At 38.8% G+C, this 16,047-nt stretch overlaps 1 protein-coding gene across 1 annotated transcript in view; it reads right to left on the bottom strand.

The window, feature by feature from the left end:
• The window catches only part of lrp5 (low density lipoprotein receptor-related protein 5), a 90,992-nt gene that overhangs the window by 28,688 nt on the left and 46,257 nt on the right, over positions 1-16,047 (bottom strand). Inside the window, exon 8 of the mRNA XM_051689667.1 lies at positions 15,815-15,986. Within this exon, the coding sequence (XP_051545627.1) occupies positions 15,815-15,986 (172 nt within the window). The remainder of the gene's footprint in view (positions 1-15,814; positions 15,987-16,047) is intronic.

The following is a 16,047-nucleotide window of genomic DNA, read 5'->3' on the forward strand; positions in this document are numbered from 1 at the left end:
TTCATGCATCAAAATGACTGGATGGGAACGTGAAACCTTGTGCACAGAATGTACATGTAGAATCTGCATTTCGATGCCAATTCCCTGAGGAGCAACCTGACATACTTTTTCAATTACCCAAGACAAGAATATAATCCTGCAAAATAACCTCACATTTCTGTGTGGGCTTTGAAATATCATACGATTTCACCTGAGGTTTGGCCGGCTCTTCTGATGGGCCGGCTCAGCTATGGATGATATTATCTTTTTTATCTGTTGTTTGCTTGTATAGGCCAAGAACAGCACTGCCTTAATTCAAACAGAATGACCAGCCAGTCTGCTTTTCTTTTTACCCATGAGTTCAACCCTCGTGCCTCGTCATTCCACTCTGTGCTGCGTTTGCACTTTCTCGTACTTTGATTGAGCTCTGGGAGGCGAATGCCGAGAAACCTCCCAATGAGAAACGCTGGCGGATCAAAAAGTAAGTGAAAGATTCAGTGATGAGACTTGACGGTTGTGAAATTGCAAAAATATTGACTCATGTTCTAGCAGGTCATCTGCATGCTGATGGCTCCCATGAGCTACTAGAGCCCTGAGAGGGAAAATTTCATTCCCATGGCCTTGACTGAGAACATACAGCCGAAATCAGTATGGTAAACAATGGAAAAATAGCTGTCGCAGATATTTATATGAGCCATAATTTTTGCATGACTTTAAAGATAAAAGTGATATTTAAATGAGGATGACAATGGCGATGATTACACTGCAAAGAATAATTTCCATTAGTTTTGACTTTATTTCCAATAAAACTTCTAAATATTTTACCTAATATGGCAAATTGTTTCAAGCATAAAATTCACAAAATTTAGCTGGATTTATGTTTAAATGCACATTACAGAGAACTTTAATTTATTGATAGAAATGATCAAAATATCATTACTGAGCCAGGACATAAAAAAATCTGTGTTCAAAACTGCTTTCTTTTTCCTCTGAAAAACATTCATTACATTCAGAGCTGTTGGGTTCAATTTGGCAGGAAACTTCAAGCAAAGTCATGGGTTCGATTTAGGAAAATGATATACTGACATAATATATACCTTGAATGCACTGTACTTTAAGTTGGATAAAAGTATCTGTCAAATGCATCAATTTAAACACATTTTCAATTTCTAAACTGTGACACTTCTAAACTGTATGATTGTTCAAAACACAAGTTCAAAACGTTTGCTATATGACAACAACATGGCCAACTATTTTATTGTGAATGCAGATCAGTTATTGTTAACATGGTTGAGACAATAAAAAAAAAATACATTTTTGTTATTTAGTTAGAAAAATCAAAAGTCATGAGAACATTTTTCATTTGCGCTTCACACTTTTGGATTTCACTGGCATATCTCTGTATTTAAGGAGACATTTTGATTAACCTCACAAAAGAGCTTGTATCCTGTTTACTCTTTTCATAAACAGGACAACATAAGTAAATACATTAACGTCCAGTGGACATCTGACATGGCTTTCAGACGAGCCAACCCATGTCTGGGAGAAAACTCACACGCCCAGACATGAGGAGTAGAGCTCTTATGTTTTAAAAGTAAGATGAGAAGGTCAGACAGTTGAGAGAAAAGTAGTCATCTTACCTAAACCGTCATAAATGCTGTATTTAAGATTAAGTGTGACGGCAATAAAGCAATGAAAATAATACAATTAATCAAATTCTGTTTGCTCCGAGCAGACCACACAATTCTAAAATTTCAAAGACTGAAATAATGAATCTACAGTTGAAGTCAGAAGTTTACATACACCTTAGCCAAATACGTTTAAACTCAGTTTTTCACAATTCCTGACATTTAATCATAGAAAACATTCCCTGTCTTAGGTCAGTTAGGATCACTACTTTATTTTAAGAATGTGAAATGTCAGAATAATAGTAGAGAGAATTATTTATTTCAGCTTTTATTTCTTTCATCACATTCCCAGCGGGTCAGAAGTTTACATACACTTTGTTAGTATTTGGTGGCATTGCCTTTAAATTGTTTGTACTTGGGTCAAAACATTTTAGGTAGTCTTCCACAAACTTCTCACAATAAGTTGCTGGAATTTTGGCCCATTCCTCCAGACAGAACTGGTGTAACAGAGTCAGGTCTGTAGGCCTCCATGCTCGCACATGCCTTTTCAGTTCTGCCCACAAATTTTCTATTGGACTGAGGTCAGGACTTTATGATGGCCACTCCAATACCTTGACTTTGTTGTCCTTAAGCAATTTTTCCACAACTTTGGAGGTATGCTTTGGGTCATTGTCCATTTGGAAGACCCATTTGCGACCGAGCTTCTTGGATGATGTCTTGAAATGTTGCTTCAATATATCAAAAATAATTTTCCTTCCTCATAATGCCATCTATTTTGTGAAGTGCACCAGTCCCTCCTGCAGTAAAGCACCCCCACAACATGTTGCTGCCACCACAATGCTTCACGGTTGGGATGGTGATCTTCGGCTTGCAAGCCTCACCTTTTTTCCTCCAAGCATAACGATGGTCATTATGGCCAAACGGTTCGATTTTTGTCTCATCAGACCAGATGACATTTCTCCAAAAAGTAAGATCTTTGTCCCCATGTGCACTTGCAAACTGTAGTCTGGCTTTTTTTATGGTGGTTTTGGAGCAGTGGTTTCTTCCCTGCTGAGCAGCCTTTCAAGTTATGTCGATATAGGACTCGTTTTACTGTGGATATAGATACTTGTCTACCTGTTTCCTCCAGTATCTTCACAAGGTCCTTTGCTGTTGTTCAAGGATTGATTTGCACTTTTTGCACCAAACTACATTCATCTCTAGGAGACAGAATGCGTCTCCTTCCTGAGCGGTATGATGGCTGCGTGGACCCATGGTGTTTATACTTGCGTACTATTGTTTTTACAGATGAACATGGTACCTTCAGGTGTTTGGAAATTGCTCCAAAGGATGAACCAGACTTGTGGAGGTCCACAATTTTTTTTTCTGAGGTCTTGGCTGATTTCTGATGTCAAGCAAAGAGGCACTGAGATTGAAGGTAGGCCTTAAAATTTATCCACAGGTACACCTCCTATCAGAAGCTAATTGGCTAATTTTCTAAAGGCTTGACATCATTTTCTGGAATTTTCCAAGCTGCTTAAAGGCACAGTTAACTTACTGTATGTAAACTTCTGACCCACTGGAATTGTGATATAGTCAATTAAAAGTGAAACAATCTGTCTGTAAACAATTGTTGAAAAAATTACAACGTAGATGTCCTAACGACTTGCCGAAACTATAGTTTGCTCATATTAAATCTGTGGAGTGGTTAGAAAATGAGTTTTAATGACTTCAACCTAAGTGTATGTAAACTTCTGACTTCAACTGTACCCCCCCCCCCCACCCTCTCTCTCTTGTAATCAAAAGGGATTAATTTAAGTTTTTCTGAAATTTAAACATTAAAGATGTAAAAATGCATTGCAATGTTTTGATCTGACCATGACAATTCAATGCAACTATCACAGTATTTAATCAACTACAATTATTACAATAATACCTAATATAATACATTCAATCCTTTTCCAAAATTTACACCGGCAGGCCCACGAGAATTTTTTTTTTGTCAAAATCTTAATAACTACAGTCTTGACCAACACAAAATAGGTATCGTTTGAAAGCTTAGAATCTCTACTGTCCAGTGCATGCAGGCGTTATGACCAAAACTGAACAACTGCTTTGAAATCTGAAGACAAATGGGGAGTGTTCCGTTTTGATAATTTATAAAACAAATGTGCACTGTACATATTATTGCAATCAGTAAAAACATCAAACTCAAACATGTGTCATATGTTGTTGGAAAGCTCTCAAAGAGTAGAATACAACCAGCTCATTTGTTTTACTCACAGACACAAATATAGCGAGTAATAGCTAAGTAAATTTCTTTAACAATTATGTTGGTGTTGCTTATATGCCACGTTTTCGCTTATAACTTCACAAACAGAACATAACATATCACATACCATTACTTAGGGGAGTCGATTATCTTTCAAACGAGTCCACACACAAGGTACTCAGATGAATAGATCATTAGATATTCCACACGAAGCACAATGGCACCAAGTAAATGACAAACTCAATGATGCAGACTCATTGAGTCAAAAGGCACTCATTCTGTGAAATCTCATTACTAAATTTATATCTGCATGCATTGCAAACCTTTAGTCATTGTTGTGTTTGCATGTGTCATTTTTTGTCAAGTTATAAGCCTTTAATTTTGGGTACGCCACTGAAACAGGAAATCTTTAAAAACACCCTTAAACAGAGCTTAAAGAGTTAAATTCATGGAATGTAAACTCAAAACATGGTGGATTTTTTTGTCAATTCACTATGGTGTAAATCATCTCTCTTGATTTATTGGTGTCTACACTAAATATTTGAAAATAATAAATGATTCCAAAATAATCAAATTAAACCAAAATGTGACCAAATTTTAGATTTCATGATGCATAGCTTCATTTAGTGAAGAATAGAATTTAAGCTCTGATCAAGCTTGTAGTGAATAGGAATGCATAAGATCTGTTTAAGAGTGTGGAAAAAGCCAAGTCAGTTTGACATCAATTAGGAATACAGTGAACTGGATTTCCTGTCTCTCAGAAATTATCCTTGGTCAATGGACGCCTACATCAGAGTGTTAAAGCAAAAGTAAGCACTTTTAATAAACCATTAATATTAATATTTTATAGTTTTACTAAAGGTTGACATTTTTTTCAACTTTTGGTTGCCTGATGAAGCATAATTTTCACAAACCCTTGCGCTCTCTCTACATCCTCGCTATGCACCATCCCCATTGAAATCAATGTAATTGCAGCATACTCTGATGCAACAAAATAAATCGGCAGTCTAAATCTCACATGCATCTGTTTGCAGTAGTGTGCAACTCTTCCAGGGACATCCAGAGGTTTGTCTAACCCTACTAGAAAGCTACAAGTTGAAATTGCATGTAAATTCGGAAACAATGTGTTTTCTCTGGGCAACATATGGGATGCATTGCAAGCAGACGAGTCGACAGCTGTCGGTGACTCCTTACCGCAACACTGCTGCTGCAAAAATGGAATTGCTTCTACTCAATTACGTTAAAAATCCACAATTATCTCCAGAACATTAGCGGAGAGCTGGCGACTACCCCTTCACCACTCGCTCTCTGACAGATGTGGGACAGTGGCACTCATCCCTCAGGAAATGAGACCAATTGTGGTGGCAACATTTGAGTTATAGGACAGGAATGACTAGGTTAGCTGAGTGAAACCAGACAGAGGGTGCCAGATGTCACACTTTACAAAGTTTAAAGGAATAGTTCACCCAAAAATGTACTCGCCTTTATGTCGTTTCAAACCTGTATAGCTTTCTTTAGTGGAACACTAAAGGAGGAATTTTGAAGAATGCGCTGGTATCGATTCATTCAGAAGATCTGACTCAAAGTGATTCATTTACTGATTGAATGTCGCTAATTCTCTTGAACTCTCATGAAAAACGACCTACATTTATCAAAATGTCTCCTTCTGTGTGTTGCAGTAGAAAGAAAGCCATTCAGGTTTGGAACAAAAAGAGAGCGACTATGATGAAATAACTTATTTTTGGGTAAATAATTCCTTTAAGGCTCACTTGTAATGTGAGAGAAAGAAATTTTGCACCGTTTTCCACTGTTTTCTCCAAGGAGTTCATACAATCATGGAGGTCCAAAAGGTGCAGCTTTAGTGAGTGTTAAAGTCACGAAACAACTGTAAAACCAGCGCTGTACTCTAAACAAATGCTAATTGCTCTATTTTGAAAGAATTGACTTGATGGTCTTTTAATCTAACAAAACGTTTTACTTTTCCTCCCATTTAAATACACTTAAAACACTTGCAACATCTCAAGAGCCTTTTTTGACGTTTGTCAAACCGCAACAAATGCCCGCTCTCCTTTAAAACTCTTCAATTGGAGAGTATTTATTTTCTCAAACAAAAATCAGTATAAAACTGCACAAGTGAAAGAATTGCTGGATTGTGTGTACAGCACTGGCCACAGGAGATGGAAAATATTACGAAAGTCAGGTGTCTTTTATACCCCTATAATTCAAGTCAAACCGTATATCCTTGGAGCCTGAAACATCAAAGTTTAAGACCTCATAGTGAAACAGCCAGCAAAAGCAACAAACTGTTACCAGGCAATTAACTATAGTGCTGTTTGGCTTGGACTACCACTGGCTGGATTTGGCCCACTTTGACAAAACATGACTTTGAAAAAGCTACAAAAATGTAATTTGAGCAAATTCTAGTGAGAAAGTGAAAGAAGAGATTACTCATATTGACTTTACCTACGCAGACAGCAGTGGTTGTATGTTACAGTTGTGGTACTCTGTGTAAAGAGATGGCATAAAAAGGCTTTTTTTTTCTCAAATCGGATGAATAATCATTTCGACCAAACAGAAATGTGTTTGTCAAATAAAATGTGCATCATCGCGATACTTATTACGTTAGTTAATTTTATATCACCAACAAAATAGTATTGGATACATAGTGGATTCAGAAAATATTCAGACCCCTTCATTTTTTCACATTTTGGTATGTTGCATCCTTATGCTAAAATGCTTTAAATATTTTTTTTCCACATCAATTTACACTCCATACCCCATAATGACAAAGCAAAAACCAGATATTTGATAGCTTTGCAAATTTATTAAAAATGAAAAACTGAAATATCACACTGACATAAGTATTCAGACCCTTAACTCAGTAATTATTTGAAGCACCTTTGGCAGCGATTAGAGCCTCAAGTTTGTTTGGGCATTTTTTGCCATTCTTCTCTGCAGATCTTCTCAAGATCTGTTAGGTTTGATGGGAACCGTCGGTGGACAGCCATTTTCAGGTCTCTCCAGAGATGTTCGATTGGGTTCAAATCCGGGCTCTGGCTGGGCCACTCAAGGACATTCACAGAGTTGTCCCGGAGCCACTCTTGTGTTGTCTTGGCTGTGTGCTTAGGGTCATTGTCCTGTTGGATGGTGAACCTTCAGCCCGGTCTGAGGTCCTGAGCGCTCTGGACCAAGTTTTCATTAAGGATATCTCTGTATTTTTCTGCGTTCAGATTTCCTTCAACCCTGACCAGTCCCCCAGTCGCTGCCGCTGAAAAACACCCCACAGCATGATGCTACCACCCCCATACTTTACCGTTGGGATGGTATTGTGCAGGTGATGAGCAGTACCTCGTTTCCTCCAGACATGACGCTTGGAATTGAGGCCAGACAGTTCAACCTTCATTTCATCAGACCAGAGAATCTTGTTTCTCACAGCCTGAGAGACCTTTAGGTGCTTTTTGATGTGCCTTGCACTGAGGAGAGGCTTCCGTCTGGCCACTCTGCCATAAAGCCCAGATCGGTGGAGTGTTGCAGTGATAGTTGTCCTTCTGCAAGTTTCTCCCATCTCCACACATGATCTCTGGAGCTCAACCAGAGTGACCATCAGGTTCTTGGTCACCTCTCTTCCCAAGGCCCTTCTCCCCCGTTTGCTCAGTTTGGCCAGCTCTAGGAAGAGTCCTGGTTGTTCCAAACTTCTTCCATTTAAGAAATATGGAGGTCACTGTGCTCTTGGGAACCTTCAATGCAGCCAAAATGTTTTTTGTAGCCTTCCCCAGATCTGTTCCTCGACACAATCCTGTCTCTGTGCTCTGCAGGCAGTTCCTTTGACCTCATGGCTTGGTTTTTGCTCTGATATGCATTTTCAGCTGTGAGACCTTATATAGTGAGGTGTGTGCCTTTCCAAATAATGTCCGATCAATTTAATTTGCCACAGGTGGATTACAATCAAAGTGTAGAAACATCTCAAAGATGATCCAGAGAAATGGGATGCATCTGAGCTAAATTTCAAGAGTCATAGCAAAGGGTCTGAATACTTATGTCAATGTAATATTTCAATTTTTCTTTTAATACATTTGCAAAGTTATCAAAAATCTGGTTTTTGCTTAGTCATTATGAGGTATGGAGTGTAGATTGATGTGAAAAAAATCATAATAATTTAAAGCATTCTGGCATAAGGCTGCAACATGACAAAATGTGAAAAAAATGAAGGGGTCTGAATACTTGAATGCACTGTATCTTCCATATGCAATAAATCACCCAGTCATACAACCCATGTTTTTTAAAGGGATAGTTCTCCTAAAATGGAAAATTATGTCATTATTTACTCACCTTCATGTTCTTCCAAACCCGTATGATTTTTTTTCCCCCATTGGTGAAACATAAAAGTAAATGTTAGACCAAATGTTAGTCACAATTCACAGTCATTGTATGGGGAAAAAAGGAGCAATGCTGTACGACTAAGGCTCTGATTATGTTTAGCACCTCCTGTGTCATACAGGTTTGGAATAACATTATAGTGAGTCAATTTTACATTCTGGGGTGAACTATCCCAGTTATAGTACAAAGACCCATATATGGTAATAGTGTCATGAGAAGGTACGAGGATAACGTGCCTTCCTCCTGCCTGGGAATGAAGATCTCTGGATGTCTGCTGAACCTGTGTGAGACATCTGCCACATGTAGGAACCCCATGTAAACAGAGCAAAGAGCTGCTTTCGGAGCTTGCAGCATCTTCAAAACAGCTTATTCTACCACGACCATCCAAATCAAAACAGCCCTAGCCCTGGGTCTGATGGGCCGTAGATGTGCAGCTAACTCACAGACAAAGGAGCTATCATTAGCATGGCCAATGTTTTAGAGAGAGGCCCCTCGCTGAAAAAACCCCTGCGTAAATCAAGTTTCACGGCTCCCGCTGGCCACAATGTGCCAGGGCCATTGGAGCAACGCTTTGGGGGGACTTTAGAGAAAAGCATTATTGATCCTCTTCACACTTATTTTTTTTTATTTTTTTTTTGCCAGCATCCATCACCAGACAAGCCCTGGGCCACCACACATCGTTCCAAAGCAGATAAAAGCCCTCTTTCAAGCAGTTGGTTTTCATTGTCACTGTGTTACCATACTGAACGGCCATCAAAATGCACTTCAAGATTCATTGTAGTCAAATGGCTTTATCGTCAGAGAAAATGAAGACTTGTAAGGGAGAAAAAAGGATAACGTAGCTATTAAGACTTTAGATGCTATTTGAAGAATAAGAATGGGACATTAAACTTAAATGACTAGTCAATCTTCTAAGCAAGCCCAGTATAATTAGGCTGGTTTGGCATTCACCTGACCTTGATCAGATGCGTTTTTAAAGGGGGCATTTACATTAGAAGGGGCTAGGAGTGCAATGGAATGGAACAGAATTTAATGTTTTAGTTACACGTTTTTTCAAACATGGACTATTTTTCACCTAATACACAGAATTAAAACGTGACAATCATGGTGTGACATGCAATGGCCAAAAATATTTGCCTGCATGTGTATGGCTGTAGTACCAGTGCTTTAAGTAACCTTTTCTGAAAGTGTTTTACCATGAAAACTGTTTTAACAGCTAAAGCTTTCAATGTTGATTTTGGATTCACCTGAGAATTAGATGCATTTCTTAGAGGGCGTTTACATAAGACACGTGCAACAGAATGGAAAGGAATGCAGAGGTCTCGAGACGCATTTTTAAATGACTATTTTTAGGTTTACATGCGTTCTGAAAGCGACACTCATTGTGCAAGACGCGACAATGCCCAAAGATGTCCGCCTGAACGTGTATGGCTGTAGCGCCATTGCTTTAAAAAAGGATTAATTAAAGATGCAGCCTTTCCGAAAGGGTTTTACCATGAAAAACTGTTTAACAGCTAAAACTTTAAAAGTGCAATTTAAAGAAATGCGCAAAAAAAATAACAAAACTACATAACAAAAAAAACAAAAAAAAGATATATATATATATATATATATATATATATATATATATATATATATATATATATATATATATATATATATATATATAAAAAATCTAAACTAGTCAACCAAACAAATTAAACAAAAGTAAAAAGCTCATTGGCCCAAATCATTAATCAAAACTGCAAAATACACAACGAATGTCAATACAAGACCAATTTTAGTGTTTACTGAGTAAAAAAAAAAAAAATCACTAGTCGACTAATCGGTCTTATGGAAGCCTAGTATAATAAGGCTGGTTTTGTGTACAGGGTGCATTTGCATAAAATGTGTTCTTGCATTAAAAAATCAGCTAGATGGAGCGCAACAGAATGGAACAGAATTCAGGTGTCTCAAGACTCTTTTTTTTATAAGTTTAGAATATTTGTTACTTGGCACGCAGTCTTAAAAATCATGGGGCGAGGTGTGACGCAACAGCTAAAGACGTCCATCTGAAAGTGTATGGCTGCAGCAGAGGCAGCTTAAAGAGAATGAATTTAAAGACGCAACTTTTCGGAGAGGGTTTACCATGCAAATGGTTTAACAGCTAAAGCACGTTTTCAATGTGCAAATTAAAGCACCGGCACTAAAAACAACAAAACTAAAAAAATCTATGCAAGTCATCCGAACAAATTAAACTCAACAAAAGGCTGATTGGTCTAAACCATTAATTAAGACATAATTCTTCATCTGTTAAAAAAAATATTCAACGAATGCCAACACATTAACAATTTTAGAGTATTTGTAAGGGATGTGCAACCAAATTGACAAGTCTGAATTAATGCAGAACTAACCGATCTGAAGGAAGCCTAGTATAATTAGGCTCGTTTCAGGTTCACCTGACCCTGATTGGATACATTTCTTAATGGGCATTTACATGAGATATGTTTTTGCGTTAAAACACATCTAGACAGAGTGCAACGGAATGGAACAGAACGCAGAGGTTTCGAAACATATTTTTAAGTTGGACTATTTTTAACTTAATACACAGTCTTAAAAACGCAGCGCAATAGTTAAGATGTCCGTCTGAAAGTGTATGCTTAGAATGAGCAGCGTTACTTTAAAGGGGATGAATTTAAAGACACAACCTTTTCAAAGGGTTTTCCCCTTTGCAAACTGTTTAACAGCTAAAGCACAAATTCAACATGCAATATAATACACTGGCTTGATAAAATCTAAACTCGTAATCCTAATCAAGAAGTCAGATGTTGGATGACTAGTCAACTAGTCGACCATTGTGACCCATCTTTAGCATTTCTAAAGCAACCCTATGACTTCTTCAAAACGGTGTACAAACCGTGGCCCTTAACAATGCTTAGTCCTCGGCTTGAAACAACTCTCAAAAAAAAAAAAAAAAAACCCCTCCTGTTTTACGCAAGTTCTGCCTCACTCTGTTCTACATATTTGTCTTTATGGGAACCCAGAGGGCACCCATGGCACTTTGCAATCAGGGTCACAAAAGGCTCTGTGAAAGCAGAATCTACATAATTGCCCTACAAAGCAGGGGACTTTCTACACCGGGGACGGCACATCAGTCAAACGAGTTATCTTAAGCATCTCTACACCAAGGGGGTGAATTAAGGGGGTCTGCGGCGACATCTAAAGGGTTCAAAGGGGAGGGGTGAAGAAGGGGGTGCGCTCGACTGCTCGGAAAAGAGGCGAAAACACGCAGAGAGAGACTGAAATGAAAGCGCACAATTCACATTCTGTTAAACGAAAAAAACCTCCAGTGCAAGTGCCAATAATCAAGACTCCTTTCAGGCGTGTGGGACCTGAGATGAAAGGGGATGTTTTTGGCACACATTCAAAAGTGCGATCTGTCAGTCGCACCTTAAAGAGAACAGGCCGTGAACCTGAAAGGCCAGCTGGAATCCATATCATGAAGGTGAGGACATTTCAGGTGGTTAACCGCAAATTCCAAGGTTCCTGGATGTCTTTATGTGTAGTCAGACACAATTTTGTGGCCTTGCATGGGGATAAAAACATGTTTTAGTGGCCATATGTGTCATTACAACAAACATAACAGCTTCATAGTACAAATAAAGACCTAGACTTACACCACCAGTCTAAAAGGCTGCACGCACTTTTGATTGACTGAATTTATGTCTACTAATGTATGTCCATTTATGTCCTCAGTTCATAATTACCATACTTCTATTTGTGTTTTTAATCATTTTGATGCCTTTACTGTTATTCTAAAATGTGGAAAACAGTAATAGCATCGCAATGCTTGCAGAAATGATAAGTTGACAGAATTAAAATTTTTGGGTAAACTATTCCTTTTGTCAAGAGGCAAAAGTTAAAATTAAATCTCAAAAACAGGCTGGAAGTTGTGGAAGTTTTCCACAAGAAATTGCTATATGCTGCCAGAAAGCAAGCACATCGTCCCTTTCACAAACATGAAAAATTAACAACAGAATTGTCCTCAGCCCCAAATGCAATTCAACTTTTCAAGGAGGAAGGAAAAAAAAAAAGAGCCTTTTCAGACTAGGCCTATCACCAGCAGTGTTTAAGGGGGAAAAAGCAAGAAGCCGAGAAAGAGGGAGGGTGGGCAGAAGGATGGCCCAGAAGCCTTCATTCCCTCTATTTATAACCATTCAGGCAGTAAGCAGCCACATTCCAAATGCCAGAAGTCACTTTTCAAAACTTCTCATTTAAAACTTAATGTTTTCAGCTCCAAAAAAAAAAAAAAGCCACCCACCCATCCATTGCCCAAAAAGGGACCAGGAGGGTGAAAAAAAGGCAAACAGTAACATGTAAATGCAACTCTGTTCGGAGGCAGTCCAAACCAATCCTTTCAAAACAAAAAAGGGCAGCTGAAATGAGGTAAGCGTGCATCAGTATGCATTAAAAAAAGAAAATCTTTAATGAGAAATTACTGATGGCCAGGCTGTGCTGTAAAATCCAGGTGATTACCACTTCAAGGGCTTTTCTTCCTTTCAGAATGTAAGTCGGCCAGCTAAAGAATGGCCTCCGCCTCCATTAAGGTGAATCTGAAGAACCCTTGTGAGAAAAGTAGAACAGAACACACTTGTCAGCTGCTGGGAGCCTGGGGAATGCAGCACAGTCACCCAAAAGTGCATCTGGTGTAAGGCTTGGGTGGGTGCGGGGACGAAGGCGGACCTCGGTAAGGTTTCGCCTCTCTATTCTGTCCAGCTTTTGTGCTGGAGTAGGCAGGGGGTCAGCTCTGAACACATGACCATAGAGCTTTCCTCTCCTCAGCTGGGCTCATTTTCAAACAATTAGGGGAAAGAGTGCATCCAAAATCCCTCTTCAGATTTCACACAACTTTGTTACAGTTCCTTAGCTCAAGAGTTGTCATCTTTATTAAACTTTGTTTCAGATGTTTCTCCTTAAATTCCTTAGGAACAAAAACAAAACAAATCTGACAATTGTTGACAAAGTAAAAGTATAGAGCTACCTGTATATAATTAATGTGGATTGTAAAGAACAATCACAAAAGGGATCTCTTTAATATCTCAATCGTTTCTCCTAGACAACAATGATATTAAATGTAGGGCATATGAAGACTTCTGCTGAAGTTTCTTTAGAAAAAGACCTCTCCTCTAGAGTTTCAGAAGAGAGCTCAACAAGGTCTCAAACAGTGTTGAGCCTCAGATCTTCCAAGATACCAAAGTCTGCTCCCTTAAGTGAAACATTTTAGGAGAAACATCTGAAAATAAAAAAAAAAAAAAAAAAAAAGTATTCAGAGGTATGATAGAGCAACATCTGAGCAATAAAATGCTCCTGGGTGATGTTGAGTGACCAACTCCTCTCTTGAATAGTCTTTCCAATTCTTCTAAATATTGTTTCCTAGAAAAAAATTATGGCTTAACTGATTATAAAACCTAAGCTCTAAACCTAAAAAAGACCACCGTCTACAACTCTCTTCACTTCAGATTCCTTCCTGTGGAGAATGTGAGGACGCTGTCACTCAATTATACAAGGTTTTGATGATCAAAAATCCAACCACGTGAAAGGAAATACATTTTTTCCATAGGAATTGTAGCTGTAAAGAGAGTGTCAGCGCTCACTAGTCTTCCAATGGGACTTTTGGGGGAGGACCGTTCTAGGTGTTGCACGTGGGTTTCAATGAGTGGCTGGCCTTTTATGGAGCTCAATCTGTCAGCAGGAGTGCCCTAATCCTCAACTCATTCAGGCAGGCTTTAACACAGGAAAACAGCACCTCACTCTTTCCTCTGACGCCCACACAACAACACCTCCGCATTTTAAAAGCGTAAAGCAGGGTGCACACAAACAGTTACTTGCGCTAGGTCGTGGTGGTTTTAGGCTGGCCTTACCCTGCTGTTCACCCTTGGCCCGCCTGTCCTAGTGGCCCTTCTCTTTAAACGCCACAGCAGGGGACCAGGCAGGCTGAAAAAAGCTCCGGGTTACAAACAGGTTAGTTGTGATGGCATTTTCCAGAGAGCTTTGCTGGCCGTGACTGTTAGCAACCAGTAAACAGTCCAAAGCTGTTGACTCGCTGGGGGGTTCTCTGCATCAATAAATAATACCTACCCTTTAAATCGGCACAGTTTGAGAGCTCTTACCTAAACTTGCCACACACATTGATTAACAGTCTTTTTATGTGGATTCTCCACAAAGTAGCACACTATAGTATTTCCATATCAAAAGAAGATTGGTACAGAAAGAAATTCTCAAGATGAAAATGTCACTAAGTGACTAAAATGCCCAAGATATATAAAATGTAGTAATTTGATTAATTGCTCTGTTATCCAACACTGGATATATTTCATAACATGCTATCTAATGGGTTTAGTGCCTCTGTAGACACAGAGTTCTTTCACTGAAACTCTCTCATATCGAGAGAGCAATGTTGGGAATGGTTGCTGATGGTCGGCATGAGAAGAAAAGCAAACAGGAGAGCAAGAAAATAAAAGGGGGATGTTTCCTTAGCTTCCTTTGTGTTTACATTAGAGGCTTAGAGCCATACTGACTACATGAAAAACGGCTATCTTGGTATTATGACACCCAGGGACCTGTGCCTACAGGTAGCTGACTAATTACACAATGCCAAAACCACGAAGACGCCCCAACCTTTAATGCCACAATCAAAACAGACGCTGAGGCAAAACAACACAAGAAGGAGAATTTACGATAGAATAAATCATGAAATATGGTCTGAGGCCAGAATTAAAACCATAAAAAAAAAGAAAATACTCCATTTAAACTTTCTACAGGAAATCTTTTAAAAATATACTTGAGGTTTCACAACGGTTGGGTTTCAGAACAAAAACACAAAAAGGATGGGAACTGAGCGGATGTCTTGTGCCGCTTTTTCTTTTCCAAGATATAACACAAACAGTCTACAATTTTGGAGTATTTCACATAGAAGCAACTGCTTGATAAATCTGTCTCAATGGACAATGTCTCCCTAAGGCACTGAGGCCATGTCCACATTACAACAATTTTGGTTGAAAAAGTTTTCAGTTTCCTGAAGTCATTGTTTTATATGGTAGAAGAGAGCGTTTTCGAACGTCTTCGTTTTTGGTGGAGGAAAATGCCATTCGAGTATGGATGAGAGGTGTAAACATAAGCAAAGTCAATGCACTTCCAACCAAAAAGTTACTAGTCTGGACTTTGAAAACGCATTGATCTTGCTAATTTACGCCTCTGATCCATACTGGAATGGCGTTTCCTCCACTGAAAACAAAGACTCTTGAAAACATTCTCTAGAACTGCATACTTTGGAAAACGATGATGCTAGGAAATGGAAAACAGAATTTTTGAGGCTCACTGCCAGTCCTAAGGGTCCTTTTCATAATTCCACATACTCAAAACTATTCAATCAGCACAAAGCTGAAGTCTCAAGAGCTGCAAATCATCAGTTACTCCAACAGTGTAGTTTATAGTTATGTATATAGTTATGTTATAGTTAAGTTATAGTTATATAAGGAAGGGAAATCAAATGAGAAAGTATCAAAACAAGATGACATCACATTTTCCCTGTCTGGCCTACCTCAATTTTATCCGTTTTGGCATCACCCCAGTAAAGCTTTCCTGCAATGTAGTCAATGGCTAAGCCGTTGGGCCAGCCAAGGGAGGTGTTCAACAGAACAACGCGGTCTGTGCCATCCAGGTTTGCTCGTTCAATTTTGGGCATCTCCCCCCAGTCTGTCCAGTACATGTACCTGCATAATAGAGTCAACTTGCTAGTAAACACCATTGCTAATTTATCAGGAATGCCCTTTA

The sequence above is a fragment of the Myxocyprinus asiaticus genome, chromosome 46 (assembly GCF_019703515.2).
Source record: "Myxocyprinus asiaticus isolate MX2 ecotype Aquarium Trade chromosome 46, UBuf_Myxa_2, whole genome shotgun sequence".
Classification (NCBI taxonomy): Eukaryota; Metazoa; Chordata; class Actinopteri; order Cypriniformes; family Catostomidae; genus Myxocyprinus; species Myxocyprinus asiaticus.